The 20,800-nt window shown below is 50.7% G+C and overlaps 1 protein-coding gene across 1 annotated transcript in view; it reads right to left on the bottom strand.

Annotated features, from left to right (window-relative positions):
* Positions 1-19,856, bottom strand: part of SLC18A2 (solute carrier family 18 member A2) — a 41,371-nt gene extending 21,515 nt beyond the window's left edge. The window contains exons 1-10 of the mRNA XM_059398681.1: positions 19,769-19,856; positions 19,216-19,351; positions 17,453-17,804; positions 9,218-9,276; positions 8,877-8,960; positions 8,478-8,570; positions 7,619-7,708; positions 7,413-7,456; positions 7,281-7,341; positions 4,534-4,629 (exon numbers count right to left, since the gene is read on the bottom strand). Of these exons, the coding sequence (XP_059254664.1) occupies positions 4,534-4,629; positions 7,281-7,341; positions 7,413-7,456; positions 7,619-7,708; positions 8,478-8,570; positions 8,877-8,960; positions 9,218-9,276; positions 17,453-17,804; positions 19,216-19,336 (1,000 nt within the window). The 5' untranslated portion in view covers positions 19,337-19,351; positions 19,769-19,856. The remainder of the gene's footprint in view (positions 1-4,533; positions 4,630-7,280; positions 7,342-7,412; positions 7,457-7,618; positions 7,709-8,477; positions 8,571-8,876; positions 8,961-9,217; positions 9,277-17,452; positions 17,805-19,215; positions 19,352-19,768) is intronic.
* Positions 19,857-20,800: the final 944 nt, after the last annotated feature.

Here is a 20,800-nt window from a genome sequence, read left to right as displayed (position 1 = left end):
CACCCATCAGCAGCCCACATCATCCTGCCCCGCCTAAACAATTTGGGACTTTTTAAGGAAGGAGTATTTGATGAAACAACACAGAGATTCAGTGGCACATCCAGAAGGACTGAGGTAGCGACAAGCTGGAGATGCCACCCGGAGGGACTAGAAAGTTGCCTGTGGGAAGGTTGGGGGCACTAAAAATGGCAGCTTCCCTTGGAACTGAGAGTCTCCACCCAAAGGTGGACATTTAGAAGCCGAGAGAACAATGAATAGAAAATAAATCCCCAGGGGCGCCCAGGTGGCTCAGTGGGTTTAAAGCCTCTGCCACCACGGTCCTGGGATCAAGCCCCATGGCTGACTCTCTGCTCAGCAGGGAGCCTGCTTCCTCTTCTCTCTGCCTGCCTCTCTGCCTACTTGTGATCTCTGTCTGTCAAATAAATAAATAAAATCTTAAAAAAAGAAAAGAAAAGAAATCCCCAGGAAGGATAATCAATAAATTCTTAAAGAAAAAGGTGTGTGCGCAGGGACCAGCTGCCCAGATATCCAACAATGTCCTAAAGCTCCAGGAATCAAACAGGAAATCACAGACACGGGAATTTCTGCCGACAAACGGAACAGAAGAGAGAACCCAGAGACAGACCCAAGGACACACAGTCATTTCAAGGACGATAAAGTTGGGAAAAATTGGGTGTGCCCTTAGGATAACTGGCTGGTCACACAGCAAACAGTAATCCCTGGTCCTTCTCCACACCATGCGCCTAAATTAAGTCCATGTAAATCCAAGATTTTAATGTAAAAAATAAATCATAAATTAGGGGAAAATATGGATGACAAAAATAATCTTCCCGTGGGGAAGGTCTCCCCGGAGCTTCCCTTGAAATGACAAGGACCCGAAGGGACAGACCGCTCTGACCAGCGGCATCTTAGAGGTTCTGAGTACGCAGTAAAACACATTTCTAAACTCAAAGGACATACAACAAAATAAAGGCAATATTTGTGAAACATCTGATAAAGGATTAATAAACATACCAAGAATATTTAAAATCAGTGAGAACCCAACTCCAAAGAAAAAATGGGCAACCTATCTTAATAAGAAATGCACAGTAAAGGAAATAGGCATGCCTAATAAACACATGAAAAGATGCTCAATTGCACTCAAAGAATTTGTAAAAAATAAATCAAAACGAGACACCCCCCCCCCCCAACAACCTTCTCACATATGCAACTAGGAAAGGCTGACAGTTCTCATGTTAGCGCAGCGTTACTAATTCCCGAAAGCCCACTGCACTTTCAGGAATTTGCACACAGTTCCACTTCCAATCATGAACAGGAATGCATGTAAGAATATTTTGCTACAGTATGGTTTCTAAATGGCAAAAACCAAAACTAACCTAAATGGCCAATGATAGCAGCTGGTGGAAAATTTATGGTATAACCTTAAAATAGAACAATATCCAATCATTAAGATGAATGATAGGCTTCTGGCTAAACAGGGCAGATTATATCTATAGGTTTTTCCTCCATTCCCAACCCAAATTGTTTTAATTTTAATAAAGGAACAAAAGAAAGCTCCACACCCTCCCCCTCAATGCCCAAAAACAGACGAAAAGAAAAAGGAGAAAATGCAGTGAGAAGAAGAAAGAAGCAGAGAGAGACCAGTGAGGGACACAGCAGAAAACACTGGAACCTTCTACTTGCACATAGGGCAGTCAACAAGAAGCAACAGCTTTTGTGCCTCAGAACCCAGAACATTCAGAAAAATGAAGGCTCCAGGTACTGTGAATGTAAGGGAGGCTGTCAACAGGAAAGATGTTTGAAAGGCTAGTTTAAGAGACTTGGACTCCCCAGTTCTCAACTGCTCACCCTGGCAGGAGACCGCTTCTTTAGGGAAACCAAACTCAACTAGCCCAGGGGCCCCAGGCAGCATGGAGACCAGGGATAGCCTGAGACGCTGTGGCGGGAAGTGAGTGGAAGTCTTCCTACCAAATGGTAAGACGTTGTTATTTCAATGGCCCTTCCACACATACAACACCACTCAGAGTAAATATGAAAGGACTCTTCAAATTTAAGATATGAAGACACCAATTATAAAAATTCATTAGACAGCTTAGAAAATGAAAATTAAGAAATGAGCATAGGGGCACCTGGGTGCCTCAGTGGTTAAGCCTCTGCCTTCGGCTGGGTCATGATCTCCAAGTTCTGGGACTGAGCCCCATACATCAGGCTCGCTGCTCAGCGGGAGGTCTGCTTCTCCCTCTGCCTCTTCCCCTCACTTGTGTGCGAGCTCTCTCTCTCTAGTGAATAAATAAAATCTTAAAAAAAGAAAGAAAGAAAGAAAGAAAGAAATCCCTGGAAATAAGAAAAGGCAAGATAAATGAAACGGATAAAACACAGAGGGTCCAACACTGAATCAAAAAAACGAATAGTAGAAGAGGGAAAATAGAGTAGGGGGAGGATTAACTAAAGAAATAATACAAAATGGTTTCCCAGAACAGAAAGGAGCAGCTTCTCTGGTGAACAGGCTAACCAAGCAAGTGTCCAGTACAGATGAAAAAGATCCCACTGCAAAAACCATCATGGACATACATAACCTAGAGAGGAAGAGAGCCTTCCAGCACTTACAGAGGATAGGGACTGAGACTGACACTAGCCTCCTCAACAGCAACCCTGGACACCAGAGCACAATAGGTCATTGGCCTCAAAACTGAAGAAAAGAAATCTCCAACCAAGGATCATACACTCAAATAGACTAAGTCAACCAGATAGGAGAATAAAGATGTTTATTGATATGCAGAATCTCTGAAAACTTTACCTGCTATTCACCATCTCTCAGAAAGCAGCTAGAGGATGTGTTCCATCATAATGATAGAGTAAACCAAGAGAAAGGAATATAGAGGAGAAGGATACAGGAAATAGAAGAGAGGGAAAGATACTCAAATACTGGATGACCTAGTAAGTAAGTCCAGACTGGAGCAAGACAGAGTAATGTGCAACAAATGTCCACAAACAAGAAAACACAAATGGGTTGGGCTTGCTGATGTACTTGGCCATATTTAAAGGGCCTTTCCCCTCTGCCAGAGAGTCTGGGAATATGTTCATAAAGGCTACATTGAAAACTAAGAAAACGGGAAGACATGGCAATAACTAACTCTAGGAAAAACAAAAGTCTTTCCATTTTCTTAGTTTTTAATGTAGTCTTTATGGACATAAAGTCTGTAAAAAGAAATAACCATAAAACTCTCTGCAGCTCTTCTTTGAATATTTACCTAGTCACAATAATGGCAATACTGAATGCTAATCTTAACAACAAACAATATAACTTTGAAAAAAAACAGAAGTTGAGAAAAACAGGTGAGTTGGCTGTTTGATATTTTCAGGTGGAATAATAATGGCATTAAATCTCCATCTACCACGTTAGGGAGCTGGTAGACAATGTCAGATATTGGACAACTTAAAAAAAAACAGGAGTTACACATATTATTTAGAGAAATAAATTAGCAGAAGAAAAATCTAAAAGCACTGAAGGTGATCAAATCTGAGAAAGTGGGTTGGAGATGGGGAGGCATGGAGCAAAGACTGCTGGCTTTCTCACTATAATTCTAATAATGTTATTTTATTTAAACATTAAGTACATGTGTAACTGATAAAAATTTAAATGTAATTAATTTTGAAAATTACATCAACCCATTCTGACATGAAAATATGAACAAACAAGAGGTCACACAGTGATACAATTGGAAAGATCCCACTTGGGTTGGGCTTTTAAGCATCTCACGCATGGCGATAAATGCAGAACCATTTGGAAAAAGACACAAAACTATTAATGATGAATATCACAGAAGATTGGGCTGGCAGGAAAGATGAACATGAGATTTTAAGACCGACTTCCTTGATCTATATACTTTGTTTTTTTAATAATAAAGCATGTAGTACTTTCTAAATTAGAAGTATTAAAACTAGGGGCACCTGGATGGCTCAGTGTGTTAAAGCCTCTGCCTTCGGCTCAGGTCATGATCCCAGAGTCCTGGGATCGAGCCCCGTGTCGGGCTCTATGCTCAGCAGGAAGCCTGCTTTCCCCCTCTCTCTGCCTGCCTCTCTGCCTACTTGTGATCTCTGTCAAATAAATTAACAAAATCTTTAAAAAAATAAAAATAGTGTTAAAACTAATCGTCTTAAATCCTGCTTGTTAGCCTCTTTCACATAAATTTTACTGCTCTTCACATACATTTAACTAGTCTAATTCAGAAACATGGGGAGATGCTGAATGTATTTTTGTGCTCTCATTTCTGCCCAGATCTGATGCCTCTACGCTAATTCTGCATCCATCAGGGATGATTAAAAAACAAAACAAAACAAAAAACAAACAAACAAACTGGAGTTGAAACAGACCCCAAAGGGCATTGCTATCCTAAGCACAGAGCCCATTAAGTGTCAAACAGAAACCACCATGTTATCATCCTGGTACCTGCAGCTTGACAGGGCTACAAAGATAGGACTCGCCCTGGGGACAAAAGTTCTAGAATCAGAAGCTCCCACTCCGGTCCTTACCCAGCTGCCACTTGCGGGAACACATGGTCTCCATCATCCAGATGGGCAGGGCTGGCTCCAGCATGGCAATCCCCATGTTTGCAAAGCAGATGGACCCTGCAAGGGAGGAAGAAGGTTAGTGTGCTTCTGTTTGGGGTCTTGAGCATCTCTGATGCCAAACACAGTTAAACCCCACATGCTGGGGCACCTGGGTGGCTCAGTGGGTTGAGCCTCTGCCTTCGGCTTAGGTCATGATCCCAGGGTCCTAGGATCAAGCCCTGCATTAGGCTCTCTGCTCAGCACGGAACCTGCTTCCTCCTTCCCCTCTCTCTGCCTACTTCTCTGACTACTTGTGATCTGTCTGTCAACTAAATAAATTAATAAGTCTCTTTTAAAAATAAATAAATCAACCCCATATGCCCACAAAAGAACAATCCACTGGGAGGCCCAGAACTTCTACTTTTGTGAGGAAAAGATAAATAACAGGTCAAGGGGAGAGTGAGGAGGTTGGGTTTATTATTACTATCATCACCGTTACTAAATAATAATCAAATATTAAGTTAAATCTATTAAAATGAAATACTAATAACTAAAATTAAATATTAAATTTAAACAAAGTATTAAGAAACATTGTTTTCAAACTAGAATCCCAGAGTCATAAAGGAATTGGAAGGAGTCTCAGACTCCCTCTGACTACCCATCCCAACCTATTGATGAAGGAGTTCTAACTCATTAGCCAAGTAACTTGCCTAAGGACGCCCACCAATGTGGGCCACCCTCCGACCACACCAGACCCCAGCAGCTGGAGGCTCCTGAGCCTGTTTTACTGGGCAATGAACACAGACACCTCTAAAGATGCTTGGGATGTCCCCAAACCCAGTACATTCAGTACAGATGGGCTGTTGAGGGATTTTTTTTTTTTTTTAAATCAACTAACCCTATAGGGTATTTCTACAACTATCCATCACCACCCTGTTAACCAGAACCCTTAGTAAAGGTAGAGCCATCAGGGAAGAAACCTCCCCTGCGGTGCTGGGAGCTTCCTGGGCCGCATCCCTGGGAACCTCTAATTTGCCAGAATCCTGAGTCAAAGAACATTGTGCAACGGTGATTAAGGAGCTCACATAGTAAAGAAAGGGGTTTTTTTTTAATGCATCTTGACGTCAGAGATGGAACACAGAAAGGATGCGGACATGACTGGCTCCCATCACCCGTCTGCTGTCTTCCCAGATTCGCAGCTGTTCTATTTGCTGTCTGTGAAGTAGGGGTCAAACTGATAGTGTCGCTATGTCTCCCCTGTGACCCAGGGCCCATACTCTGAACCCCTCCTTGTCCACCTCTCACACAGCAAACTGACACCCCGGCCCCAAACCTCCCCAGGGCCAGGCGCCAGGCACCCGGGGACGGCCCCCAGCCCCAAAGCCTGCAGCCCCGCCTTGCTCATCCCACGCCAACCTCTGGCCTAGGCAACCTGCTGCTTCCCCAGGGGGCCCTGAGTGGCATGGTAATAAAATGTTCCTTTCACTAGCACTGATCCCTCTGGGTCACTGCTCAGTCACCTTCATAAGTTAAAATCCCACCAGAACAAGTAAGATAAGCCTGACCCCCGGCTCCCTCTGCCGAGGCTGCCTGGAGATGCGGTCACCCAATAGTGCGGGATGGTTCTTTCCTCCCTGAGCCAGGGTGAGGCGGTGAGGGTAGAAGAAAGCCCCAGGCAGTGGGCGCTGGGCTGCAGGGAATCTGCTTTCACCACACAGCTCCTCAATCCGCCCGAGACAGCCCAGGCTCCATAGGTGTCTGGGCACTGGAACGGTCCCCTCATCATGCTAGGGACACAGAGAGATCCCCTGCATAAGGAAGTCACACCAGGTTCGCAGCACTGGCGCCAGCTAGCCTGATGGAGAGGGTCTAGACCAGGGTGACACCGGTGCCCCCCAACCAAATCCAGCAGCAGAAGGCCTCAAGGAAGCCGGCCTGGGGCATGACGAGGCTGAACCGGAACGCTCGCAGGTAGGGCACCGTCCAGCTCAGCGCCAGCCGCGCCCGTGACCACTGCTTAGACCAACCGCACGCTAACCGCATCTGATGCTACTTCAGGACTGCCCTCTCCTGGCCGACCCCAACGGCCGCTGCCGACCAGGGTGCAGGCCCAGGCAGCAAAAGGCCAGCCGCCTGCCAGGCAGTCCCAGGCCCACCTCACGGAGAGGGTCTTGGCAGGACAGCTTCTTGGATAAATGAGGCCCATTATCCTCCCACAAACCATAGAACCGGGGCTTCCTCTGAGCCCATCTAGGCCAAGCCCCCGAAGCTGGAACCTTCTATAGACAAAGGGGGTTTCCTAGCAGCCTGGCCAGTGCTGCACAGCGTGACGGCTCCACGGGAAGGCAGCTGTCCTCTGGGGCTCTGCCGTCAGCCCTTCCTCATGCACGGCCAGGTCAGTCAGACCGCCCACCCACGATGCCTGCAGTGAGGCCACCAACTCCCTCCTGAAGTTCAAGGCCCAACAGTGACAGCCACTGACACAAACAAAACTCTGGGTCAGGGCATCTCCGTGACCCAGACCTCTGTGCCGCAAATGAACACCAGGAGAGGAACTTGGCTGAGAGTCGGAGATTAATGGTGGAACAAAGTCATTCCTTGTGACGCAGGTAGAGCCCCTGGGCTGCTCATGACTCTCTACGGCCCAGCGTTCTGGTTCTCCCTGGTTCTCACCACCCACCCCCCACGCCTGGGTGGAGAAGACTTGGGGAGACGGAGGGCAGTTTCACCTGCGGCGATGAGGATATACGGGTCCTTCAGCAGAGTGGTTAGCGGCGTCCCCTTCTGGCTCTGTCAGCAGAAGACAGGGGTTAGAAAGGTGGATGTGGCCACCGCCACACGCTCCTTCCCCAGGGGCTTACCTCTGGCTGGACCCGGGACGGCTGGAGCACGAAGAGCTGAATAGCTACGAGGCCGGGGGGGAGGGGAAAAAAAAAAAAAAAAGAAAGAAAAGAAAAAAGAAAAAGAAAAGAAAGAGGTGTGGGCACAAGCACCTGCTGAAGTGGGTCACCTGCTGACACAGGTCACGGCCGCCACGGTCATGGCCAAGGTGCCCACATGGACTCACCTCCGTCCAAGAGCACCAGGGCAGCCAGCACCAGGAATGGAGCGGTCTTGCCCACAAACTCGTAGAGCACACTCCCAAAGGGGGGGCCCACTGCAAGGAAGAGAGAGAGAGGCTGGCGCCAGGCCCTGGGACTGATCCCCGCCCCCCCGCCCCCACTCCACCAGAACCATCCATTTGTTTCTTGAGTTTGAGTCTGTACTTTGTTCCAAAAACTATTTGGGCCGGCCACCCTACATTCTATTCAGGTCAAGTTGCCCGGGCAATTTCTCCAAGCGGTTCTATACCCAAGACATGGGCAAGAGCATATCAAGGTCCCCCCAAAAGTAAAGAAAGACCAGAGAGAAACCAGAGCCAGGCCACACAACTGTGCTGCTTAAGGAGCACAGGAAAATGGGTCAGCGAGAACCTTGGTCCTTATCAACCAGCATGGGCAGAACTTCAGGCTCCCGAGTGAAGCCCGGGAATGCGACAGAGAAGGCAGGGGACCCAAGTCTCCTCTCCGCCAGCCGGGACGGGGGAGAGACAGACTTGGAAGGTAGCACAGTAGGAAGGTCCTCGGGAGGGATGGTAACCCAGAGAAGGCCCAAGAGAAAGGAGCTTTGCAGACTGTCCTGTTTCAGCCTTCATTTTACATCTGGACCGGTGAAGGTCTGGGATTTTTTCTTTTTTGCCCAAGGTCACCCAGCAGGCTGGGAGGTGGAGGCAGGGGAGCCCACACCCTCCCAGGTCAGGAAGGTCCCACCAGTTTTCACAGGCTCCATGAACGTAGGGGATAACAAGCAAATGAACTCCGAGTGGACTCAGGGAGCACTGGGGCCCTCCTCCCACAGCAGACAGGCCTCCAGGTGCCCTTGCCCACCTAGCACTCCCATGGCCAGGCCTCCCAGGGCGATGCCCATGGCATTGCCTCGCTCTTCGTCATCCGTGTACACACTGGCCAGCATGCCCATCCCTAAACAGGAGAAGAGACGGTCAGCAGTCAAGCTCTCCGGGGAGCACCCAAATAAATCATCAGTGACTCACCGCCCTCCCTCTCCGACCCAGACCTGTGATCTCCCAAATCGGCCAGATTCACAGAAATGGAAGACCAAGCCAAAGCCAAGGAAAAACCAGTACCCTTCCTAAGCACCCCTCCCCAGGCACCATCGGGAATCTCATGATTCCCTACATTATTCCAGCTAATTCTGCAGCCGGGGCAAGGCTGATGCCCCCACCCCCGCCCCGGGGCCCTGACTTACTGGGGCTTTTGCACACCTACCAGCTACAGACGAGCAGGAGGAGCCGATGCCCTGTAGCGACCTGGCGATGAGCAGGAAGGCGTAGCTGCTAGAGAAGGCGAACACTGCGGAGGGAGCGGCCCAGCCGCGTGTCAGTGCCAAGCTGACACCGGGACCTCCCACCGCCAGCTCGCATGGGCATGTGAAGCTAGTCCTTAACCTGATGGTGCTTTTGTGCCATGAACAGCTCGACTGACCCCCTTCTGCAACTGTGGCCAATACACAACACCCTAAACCCAGGGCTGCAGCCTCGATTCCCAGTGTGGGGTCCTCGGAGCCCATCCCATGACCCGCGCACAGAAGGCAAACAGCAGACACTTACTAATTGTTGACACAAACATGATGCAGAATCCCGCAAACATTGGAATTGGGTAGCCAATTCTGCAAAAGAGAAGCATGGGGAACGTTTGGCAACCTTCTGTATTTTTCTAAGGCTTTATACGGAGTCTCTCCTACCTACCCTTTGGGATCAGGCGGATAAGTATTTGGTCAACTTTTCTGAAAATTCATATAGTCGGTGCTTCCTGTGTGACCTTTCCGTGTTTGACTACCTCGAACGTGAATACATTTCACGATTGCCACTCTGAACAGAAATTTCTCTGCAATAAATGTTAACACAATATTGGGAAGTAACACAAAGCATGTCTAAAATATACAACAATTCTTTAATTAATTACTGTCTTTGCTAGAGATTCTCCAAAGGGACAGTGGCAACTGAATGAGTCCAGTAAAAGCTCATCAAGTGATTCAACTGGCGGCGGAGACAATGTGACTACATCTCAGAGGCACTGGGATGCAAGAAAATATTTGAGTCTATCTCCACGTTGACCTCAATGGGACCAGCCTAGAAAAATAGGCCTCGTTTTCTGTGCAAAAATTCAACACCCTGATTGCTCACAAAGACCACAATCCATACAGGGCTCTGCCCTCAGGGTGGACAGGGGTGGTGGGAAGACCCTGCCTGGTCTTTGGGTATCACACTGGCCCACCCATGGGAGCCGAGCTGGCCACCACCCACCTGCCTGCACAGGAGGGAGGACAGAATGAGATATGGATGAGCAACTGCTACCAGGGGACACAGAAGAGGCTCCAGAGAGTGTTTCCTCCCTCACTCTCTTCCTTCTTTCCTCTCTGTGTCTGCAGGCAAGCAGACCGCTTGGTTCCTGCCTATGCATGGGAACGGAGAGTGAAGGCAGCTTCTTGGTCCCTGCTGCCTTGGGAGGGGGTTCAACGCTGGCTGAGCAGCCATGCTCGAGGCAGAATAGCCCAGAACATCTCCAGGCTCTGTGTCCTCCCACGCCCAAACCTTCCCACCCCCAGAAGCTCCTGGACAGGAGCCAAGTGAGGACCAAGGAGTCTTGAGTCCATAGCCACGCAGCCTGGAAGGGCTCTTCTCTTCACCACCTCCCCAGGAAGCCAAACGACGTATGTGGCTTTAAATAGAATCTTTCCAAAAGTTCCTGGTCATACTCAATCCACCCCCCCACACACACACACACCTTTTTTTTTTTTTTTTTTAACTGCTTCATGTGCTCCAGAAACTAGCAAAAATACAAATAGCATCTCAAAATCATGCCAGATTCCCAGACAGCCCTCCTCCTACTGTCCCATGCAAAACTTCCCTTACTATGACATGAGATGAGCTTGTAATTCACCAGGTGGGGCTCAGAGCCAACCAGGCAAACAGCAAAGATGCCAGCTCCAACAGCAGCTCAGATGGGCATCAAATGGAAGGGTCTCTAACCTCAGCTAGCTGAGAGCTGGCTGCTCTGTGCTCTTTACTCATTTAGGCAAAAGAACCCCATTTACAATCCCAAGCCCTACACAGCTCTGCTGGATACTGAATAAAAAAACTTCCAGGAGGTTTAGAGAAGAGAACTCACAAGCAGTTCATTTTTCCCAGCAACTCCTCTACATCTTGGGGGAAGAATGGAATATGGCAATGCTCATAGCTGCCCTAGAATAAACACAGGTTTCTCTCTCCCTTTCAACACACTCCTTGGAAAACAATGTATTTGTCAAAGCTGGTGGAAATACCAGGGCCATGACACTCAGTCTGCAGCCCTGATAACTGGCCAGGGCCACCTGGCAGGACACATCTTGAGTAGCTTCTTACCAGGAGGCTCTGGCATTCCCAAGGCCATAAGTAGGAAGCTAGCGAGAGGGTCCCTTGTGATTCCCACTGGCAGGACCCTCATTTTTCAGAAGACTACATTGAGGGCCGGGAATCTAAGTAACTTGCCCCAAACTCAGGATAACAGGCCTATGTTGAGTGCCTGGGATGTGTCCAGTCCTGCTGGCATATACTTACATGGGGATGTCCGTTACAGGAGCATGGGATCACACCACATATGGTTGGTCTATCGTTCAACAGTAGGGAGCTCCGTGCCCACAGGGGTATGTGCTTATATAGGATTCTTGATCCCAAACCCAGGTGCTGCATTTGCTTTAAAACCACTGCAGCTATGCCTTTTTTGTTCTTGTTTTTTGTTTTTTTTTTTTTAATCCCTTTGGGCATTTTAATAAGCACATAGGAAATAACCACATGGTCAAACTGGAAAGAAACTCAGAGGCTGGCCACTCCAAACTCTCCTCATGCTGGATGACAGAGCAGAGGTTCAAAGACAGAGTGGCTCACCATGGTGACAGATCGAGCCAACCATTCCGGATACCCCGGGCTCACGCGTTTCCTTCTCATTACCAGACACTCATGCCCCCTATACTTTCAGTGCCCACCAGACCTCTGATTGTGCTACCCAGTAGAAAGTACTAGGCAGCATCTCTGCCCCGGGGCTCAGCCCCAAGTCAGCAGGGCACAATGGGCATATCCTGGAGCCCTCCACTTTCCGATTCTTCTGCCCCAGCCCCCCCAACCAACGCCCACCTCCGAAGGAAAGTTGTCCAAGGCCCAGGGTCACTGAGTGATGGGCTGATCACCAATGCCCTTTCTCCTTCCCCACAATGTCTCCTAAACAGAGACTCAAGTGACATTAGTCATGAAGATCTGAGTCAGTCTCTCATCTCAGCGCTCGGCAGAGCTACATCTGATAGAGCAAACCTTTGGCGAAATATCCCATTACTCTCCCCTTGTGTGTCATCCCAGCCGACGGCCACCCTCTGTAGGGCATCAGGGAGCAGTTAATCCAATCGAAATAAGACTAAGAGTCATATATTGAATCCCCAGGAAAAAGTGCAAAGCAATAAAAGTTCTGTTCATTATATATACCTACGCACCAGTGGAGAAACTCCACAGTCCCTAAAACATCACGGAAAATCAATACCTTTTTCTTTAATACAACTAGCTTATCTTTGCCATAGAGACCAATGCAAGCCCAATTCTCAGGGCTGTTAAAACTCAGGCTCCCTCTGCCTGACACAGAGTAGGGGACCCAGAAGGGTACAAACGACGTCATATGAGACAAGACGTGGCATCTCCCTTTTCAATGATCTTCTGAAAGGTGGCACAGCAAACTTCAGGAAAGAGAGGGACTCCTGACATTTGCTGAAACGCACTAGACGGCTGACGTCCATCATTTCATAGGCAAAAAAAATTCTTAGGTTTAGCCCTTAGGTCTGTCTTGCTCAGCTAGGAGATGCACGGAGTGAGGGATGCAAGCGGGCGTTTCTGACTTTTGTGGGGGTCACCCCCATTCCCTGCCACACAGCTCAAGTGGGGGCTTGGCTCCCGTGAGAAGCCCCCGATTTCACAGGCAGCTTCTCTCCATTTCAGAAGCGAAGACTCGATCACCCCATCCTAACAACATCTAGGACAGGAGATCCCTCTCCAGAAGAGCTGGTTTCCCTGTCCGCGGAGGAACTGAAAAGGTCACTGCTTATTCCCGTAAAGCCAACTGCAGACCAGCGGCTGAAGCGAAGGAGAAAAGAATCACCCGCCTTCTGTGGCCACTCTGTGCCCTGCGGCTCCCTTCTTGTCATTCAGATGTGGGCTAAGATTTGTGAGGACAAATAACCGGCTTTCAAAGACATGAGGTAACTATGGAAATAAATTAAGCCACTGATGCTGGCTTGATAAAAAGCAGACCAGGGAGCAGAGGAGGACCGAGGGAGGAAGCCGGGGCGCTGAGCCCCAGCACCCCAAGTTAACGCTTTCCCCAGCCATCCGGTGCATCTGGAATAGCTCTTGGTTCTCGAGAGGCAGCTACTACGGAAGCGAGGGGAGACCATGGCGCCCCGTTCTTAACCCGATTTGTGGGGAGAGACATAAAGGTGCTGTTACAGTGTGTGTCTACCTGGAACTTTCCTGGTAGGTCTGCATATGCCTCAGTTTCACTCACGGGGCTAGAGGACAACAGATACTGCTAGCTGAATTCCTTCTACCCCTCCCTAGATGCACAGCTGCTGTCGTGAGATGAATAAACGGAATCAGAAGTCACACAAGCCTCAAAGATAAAAATCAAGTCAACCAAGGCGCATGGAACCCGCGAGCTTTGGAAAGTGTGCTGGTGGATATGCAAGCACCACCCTTGCCAAAAATCAAAGGTCTTCCGTTCCCTCTCTGGGCACCCATTTTTTCAATAAAAATATTAACACCTGAAGATGAAATCAAACAGGAATAAAACTTGCATATTAGCAACCCAATGGGCAAGTAAACATTTCTCAGGAAGTGTCATTTGTTACTTTCAGGGTTTGGAAGGAGGGCTCTTAGCCAATACTTACAACAGCAGACAGGCAGCCCGCCTCCCGTGTCACTGGCCTCTAGAGCCACTCAGACAGCGGCATCTTGACCGTGAATAGGAGGGTCCGGCCGTGACACGTGTGAGGGGTGGGTCCCAGCTGCAGCAAAGGGCTCCAGAAAGGAGAGGTTCCAACCAGCCTCGCGGGAGCTTCCCTAGTCTTTGGGGATGTAGGAGGCCTTTCGTTTCCCCACTGTCAGACGTCACCACATGTCCCCATGTCCCCACATGTCCCCACGGCGGACATGCTGGCAAGCAGTGCCAGATCCCACCAGGGGCTAGAAAAAGATTTCTTCCAGGACTGGGGAGGCAAGGGAAGGTCCATGTCCAAAAAAACCACACTGGTTTTTTCTAAACTCCCCACTCGATGATTAAAAACAGCCATCATGGGGCATCTGGGTGGCTCTGTTGGTTAAGTGTCTGGACTCTTGCTTTCAGCTCAGGCCATGATCTCAGGGTCCTGACATCGAGTCCCAGGTCCGGCTCTGTGCTCAGCCCGGAATCTGCGTGACATTCTCTCTCCCTCTACCCCTCCCCCAGCTCATGCGCACATGTTCTCTAATAACTAAACCTCTTTAAAAAAAAAAAAAAAAAAAGTATCAATCAACAACTCACTGTTTAGGCTTTTACTTTCACCGGCTCAGCCTGGTACAATCAGAGAGAGCCCCAACAGATACAGGGAGGACAGATTGTGACGGGCACTGTGGATCCCGAGACGTGAACTGTAAAAACTGTAAATCATGGAGCAGGTGGAAAGAACAGGAAGGGAAGAAAACACCCAACAGAGTCTGGGCACTGGCTCTGCCCTGTGCTGCCCAGGGCGGATGCCTTCTCTTCCCAAGCGGTAAACTCCTTTCCCTACAAAATGGTAGGACCGGCCCCAAAGCCCTCGATCAAGTCCCTTCCAGCTCTGAGGCTCCGGGCTTTTAACCACTCGTTCCTTAATCAGAAACATAATAACCAACCGTAAAATGCTGTATTAAACACACTTGTTCACAACCCTGAAAGTGGGAGTGACACAACTTGTTCATAATTGAGAGTGCAATTGGCACAAATCATGTCAAAAGACTATATCCTGGGCAGGCGCTCACCAGGGCAAGTCCTCTAAAGCAAAAGGAATGGATCCGTCTCTGAGCAGAGCTGTGGGACACCCAGAAATGCCGCAAGTTCCCAAAATTCGTATCTACCGGGCTTGGAAAATACTGAAAAATGCACAAAAACCCGGGTCATTTTGGAGGGACGATCACTACATCAATATTATAACTCGATTGCGTTTCTATATCATAGGGCAGCACTAGAGAAGCTTTTCAATTTGCTGACTAGCTGGGGGAACCCGTTAGGGATTACAGGTTTGCTCTAAATTGGAAAGTGGATTACCCATCATAAGAATAGACCGAATTTCACAGGTCACAAAACAAAATTAGGTTTCTGTTGGAAGGCTTTTTTTCTTTTCTTTTCTTTTTTTTTTTTTTTTTTTTTTTTGAGCCCCAAACAGGAACCTTGGGTGGCTACAGTCTCAAAGCCTCTGGAGTATTTAATAGGGGAAAAGGTCTCACCGGCTTTAAACAAGCTTCTTCCCCAGGGTGTAAGCAAAGCATTAAAAACAAAAATGGGATTTTTAAAAAAAGCTTTTCCTTTGCCATTTGCATGTGGATGATTGAACGCTCATGCCTGTTTCTGAACGCTGTGTTACACTCCTCAGCTAGGACGACTGGTGCCCAAGTGACTGACAAGGCATTATTACAGTAATGTCTTCAATTTTGCTCATATAGCCTTTGAGCTGTTCGCTTTCTCGGAACACAAAACCCGGAGACGTGTTCTGCAATTACACCAGATGCATTTTAAGAAGCACTCTTGGAGGTGGAGAAAAACAACCCTGGGATGGCTGTTTGGTTTTCCTCCTGAAGGAGAAGGACACCTGCAAATGGCGCCTTGATAACCCTGCTTCGAGGTGGGCTCCCAGTCAGCCCATCCTTGCGAGGCTCCCGTGCTCAGCCCATGTTAACCCGCAGCTTCATAACGCTGCTTGACACAGACAGCGGGGGTGGGGCTTGGGATTGTTGAAATTTATTCAGGGGTACCACTACCCTGCCCAGAGAGTCAGGCTGCAAAAGCTTAAAATAGGCTTCCAGCCAAGTGGCCACCAGTAGGTGACCGTAACCTGTGTGCGCGTCTCGGGGCTGCCTGAGGGGAGTGGGGGGAGTCAGATCCACCTCTCTGAGCCTCTGCCACCACCCCACGGCCCCCCCACTCAACAAACCTCCTCTTCTCTGTCCCAGAGCCGGCCCCCCTCTCACAAGGGCCCTGTGCTTGCTTTAATGCCCTCGTTACAGTCTGGAGATGCTCAATAATATTTGAACAAAGGGTCCTGCGAGTAACAAAGCCGGGCCTGTTTCCCCTACTGCAGACCAGAGCCTGGGTCAAGGTAAAGATGTCCCTGCTCCCAGCCTCCACGGGGTGCCAGGCTGATCTACTGCAAACTGGGCTTGGCTCCCAAACTCTTCAACTTGGCTTTGGAACCTCTAGTGGCTCCCAAGTGTCCCCTAACCCTGAACAAAACCCCCCTCCTCTCTCGGCCTGGCCCTTGGAGTCTCTTCCCGCCTTGCCCTAGCCCATCCCGCTTGCCCTGCCTTCCTTACTCAGAGCCCACCCCCACCCCCAGGCCTCCGGGCACCCCCCTCTCTACCATTTTCCTGCCTTGAGGGCCACGGTAAGCACATGGCAACCCACCGGCCCCCACTCGCACCATGCCAGCTCCCCCTCTTTGCAGCCGACATCCGCAGGGGCTGCCTCTCCCTTTTCTCAGCAAGCCCCCCATCCTCAGCATTGAGCCCCCAATGTACCAGGCAGAGCTGGGCCACCTTGGCTGTGATGGCCCAGCCAGGTGGCCACTGACAGTGGAAATGGGAACAATTATTCAAAATTAGGAGATGGTTAAAAAAAAAAAAAAAAAAAAGTCCAGAGCATCCAGATGAACCTAAAGCTAGCTTGGGGCATTATTTTGGGCATTATTGGCTGGTTTGACTCATCCAGAAAACAGCCTCGCTTTTCTCTTTGTGCACGTGGACCCAGCTCAGTAACGGGCCGGGGAGCTGTTTACACTTCCCATGGCCTCAGCATTCTAGAAGATTCCATCTACTTAGCAGGAATACTGGTCTTTCTCCACATTCCCTACATCCCACACCCCATCCTGAGGCTTCACCATGTCAGCTGGAAACCAAATCACCCTGGCTCTCTACAGGGAAGTGGATGACCCGAGGGAGAAGACCAGACAAAGCCGAGTGACATACAGAATCCAATGATGATGCCCCGGCGTCTGCAGAGCTCCTACTGCCCCGGGGCGAGTCTGGCAACTGCACTAATGAAATCCGGCATGTAGACAGAATCCAAGTTCTCCCACTTGGGGAGGGTCCCTTTATTTTCCTTCAAAGGTTTCTTACCTTCTGACCAACAGAGGGGGCAACAAATGCGCAATCAGTGATGAAGGAAAGAAACAAAAGGAAGAGGAGATGGTCTCTCCCCCGCTCACCCACCACCGCTGCTTTTCTACCTTCTGATGAGTGAACAAGAAACAGAACCCCAGGGAGAAATAACCTGGGAACGATAGAAATATAAAACCCCTTGGCCAGGGGTGCCTGGGTGGCCCGGTCGGTTAAGCTCCGGCTCTTGCATCGTGCTCAGGGTCATGGGATCGAGCCCTGTGTGGGGCTCTGCATTCAGTGCCGAGTCGGCTTTGGATTCTTTCTCCCGGGTCCCCCTCTGCTCCTCCCGACATGGGTGCACGTGTGCTCTCAAATAAATAAAAATCTTTTTTAAAAATTCAAAGCAAAAAAATCCTCCTTGGCCAAAATAACGGAGCCTACCTGTTGGTCAACATTCCTATGAAGGGATTGGTGAGGAGCTGGACGGTGGCTTTAGAGGCGAAGAGGAGGCCCACTTGCACGTTTTCGTTCAGGAGGTCCTTGTCCTCGCTGGGACAGTCTGAAGGCGCAGTGGAGGTGTTCGTCACCGTGTGCTGCGTGGCGGCCGGCCGTAGCAGCCCCCTGTGAAGCTCTCGGGTGCTGTTTCCCGTGACCATGGTGGCGTTGTCGTAGTAAGAGAAGATGCTCTCGAAGCTGCCTGAGGTGGAGGCCGTGAGCACGGGCTTGGCGGTCTGGACCTCGGAGCTATTTTTCTCGTGATTAATGCTGTACAGGTAGCTCGGGATGATAGGGACTGTGGACAAAACACAACGGGGAGGCTGCGGCTGCAAGGAAGCCCCCCTCCCCAGGTCAAAGGGCTGCAAAGCTTCGGGCACATCGAATGCCACAGGAGGCCCAGACAGGTCTGCCCCTGGGAGGGCCCCGCCCCGGGTGCTGAGCTCCGGGAAGAAAACAAAGCCCCAGGAGGCTGTGAGAGCTCCGGCTCCTCTCGGGACCAGCTCCTATGCAAAAGGGACCTGCCCAGGATTCTGCGCCAACGTGGGACGTCTCCTTGACGGGGTTCCCTCCCAGGAATAGGTTAGGAAAGCAAAACGGGGTCTGAAGTCTATTCAGGGCTGACCTGGGGGTCAACGAGAGCTCTTCCGAGAGAGGCTCAGAAAGACCTTTCAGTCCATGAATCCAGGAAATAGAAATCAAAATTTCATGATGGGACTTAGGGGAAGATAAACCCACAGGAAGTAATAATTTGGAAATTCTGCAACAGGCCCGCTTCATGTACGACTTGAGTGGGAGTCCACAATTTCTCAAACAACCTGGAAAGTGTAAAAATTCCTGAGACCTCTATAAAGGCAAAGGAAAATTGATGTAAAAGCAGCCGTGGGCATGTGTAGGACAACAGATCATTCAACACAAAGGAGAGGCGAGGTCCTTGTTACTGAACTCCGAGGAGCCCCGCTACTCTGGTAATCCTGGAGGTGAGAACCGGCAACGGAGAGGAGCGGAATAACCCACGCCTGAGAATCTGAATTAATATACATATATATATTCATTAAAAATTTGGACATTAAGGAAAAACGCACCAAACACTCTGCTATTAATGGGGCTAATTAAGAGACCTGGATTTTAATTGTTTATCAAAAATCCACTATAGGGAAAAGACTGAAACCAACACTGTTCAAATTGCTTTTGAAAAGATCCTGAAACGTTCCAATCTCCAGCCACCCACTGATAAGGTATATTTATGTGTCACTTCCTTCTTTGCAGAGAGGGATGTTGACTTGTTCCTTTAAATGTGAGGTTGAATTGTTAACCCACATTGCGGGCCGGCACAATAATTACTTTAACATTATTTTGAACACCAGGGACTGGCTGGTTCTTAGTAGGAATCTTTCTCATCGTGGTCTAAGTAGGCAGGGGGAAGCAGGAAATTATCAGGAGGAAACACAAGTTCTGGGTCTTAACAAGATGCCACATTCTTTGACCTGACCACCAGAAAAACGAAGCCACAAAAAAAAGGGGGGGGGGGGCAAAAAAAAAGAGCCCAAAAACGGGGGCGGGGGGCCATAATCGGGAGGGGGAGGAAGGAGAGGTTTTTGCAAAATGTGTTCTCCCGACTTTCCCGGAGCGCGCTCAGATGGGAGAGTGGGGCGGGGGACACCCAGGGAAGGGGTCCCCGGGGCGGGGGCCGCCCAGTCCGTACGTACCCACGACGGTGAGCAGCATGTTGTCCAGCAGCAGCGCCAGGAACACGATGAACAGGATGAGCTTCCGCGAGTGACGGCTCTCCAGCAGCCAGCGGAGCAGCGCCAGCTCGCTCAGGGCCATGGCTCCGTGGCGGGGCTGCGGGCGCGGCGCGCGGTGAGGGGCCGCGGCCGGCCGGGGGGTCCCCGCACCCGCAGCTCTCCGACCTCGTCCGGGCAGGAGGAGCGGCCCCCTAGCCGCGCGCCCTGTCGGGTCCCCGACGTCCCACTCTCGGCTCACCTGCGGCGGCGGCGTCCTCCGGGCACCCGCCCTCCCGCCCAGGACGCCCGCGGGCGCCGTCGGGGCCCGAATCTGGGGCCCGCGGGCTGCCGCCCTGCTGTCCACCGCCCCCGAGGTCCCCCTTCTCCCATCGGGCGCTCGGGAGGCGCCGCGGAACCCCGCGCCCCGTGCGTCCGGCGCCCCGGCTCGCCGCGGAGACCCCCGCGCGGCGCTGGCGTTCGTCCCCGCTCGCCGCCGGACCCCGCTGTCCCCGCGCCGCCCCTCCGCCCCCGTTACCTCGGGGTCGCCTGCGGCAGTCCGCCCTGTGCCGTGGGCTCCGTCCGTCCGCGCGGCTCCCGGTTGCGTCTCCGCCCCAGCGCCCGGCCGCCGCCGCCGCCGCCGCCGCTCACTTTACCCGGTCCGGCTCTGACGTCACGGCAGCTGGGGGCGGGAGGGCGCCACCTTCCAGAACCGGCCTCGGCGCCCCTGCCCAGACCTGTGCGGGCCTCCGGGGATCTGCGTCTGGGCCATCCCTGCGCCCGTGGGCAGAGATGTGTCATGGTAAAGGGTTCTGGTCAGGATGCCTGGGTCCTGTTCTGCTACTTCCTTGGTAGGTGACCTTTGGCAAATTATGTAGCTCTTCTGTGCCTTGGTTTCCCCTCCCACAGTCACCCCCCAGTAGGAGAGGGGATAGAAGACTCCAGCCCCAGAGCCTAGGACTCAGAACTTAGGAGCAGGGTCCTGGGACTCTGGGGCCAGCCAGAGCATGTCACCCTGGACAGGGAACACTAGAGACCAGGTAGGTACCTGGCATTTTCGTAAAAGGACTGGGGAGGCAGCTGGCCCCACCCTGTATGCTGTAGTCCTCTACACTTTGTGCTAGACCGAGGAGAAGGGGAGGTTGGAGGGGGCTGTCTGGTTAAGACAGGCACAGGTGCCTGTGGGACCACAGGAGCTGTAATCCTCACTCCTGAGGGGTAAGGACCCACCTTTGATTTCCAAGTACCTCCATTTTATAAGCCGAACAGAAACAGATGTCCTGACACCGCTGCAGCTTTGGAGACCCTTCTAGAGGGTGGAAGGAACCAGCGCTCTTTTCTTGGAAAGCCACTTAAAATAAATGTTACCCTCCTGTGGTCTAACCATGGAGCCCAGCCTTGTTTTATTAATGTTGGTCTATTGTCAGCTGGAGGCTGCTTACAGCAGAGGGGGGGGTGCGTGGTGCTCCCCTCTCTCAGCTCCTTCCTCCCATACACCCCCATGCTGCCCCTGATGTATGAAGAAGATGGCTGGATAAGTAAGTAGGTCAGTAACATGGGGACTCCGGGA

Source organism: Mustela nigripes, chromosome 4 (genome assembly GCF_022355385.1).
Source record: "Mustela nigripes isolate SB6536 chromosome 4, MUSNIG.SB6536, whole genome shotgun sequence".
Classification (NCBI taxonomy): Eukaryota; Metazoa; Chordata; class Mammalia; order Carnivora; family Mustelidae; genus Mustela; species Mustela nigripes.
This window is presented reverse-complemented; position numbering and strand designations above follow the sequence as displayed.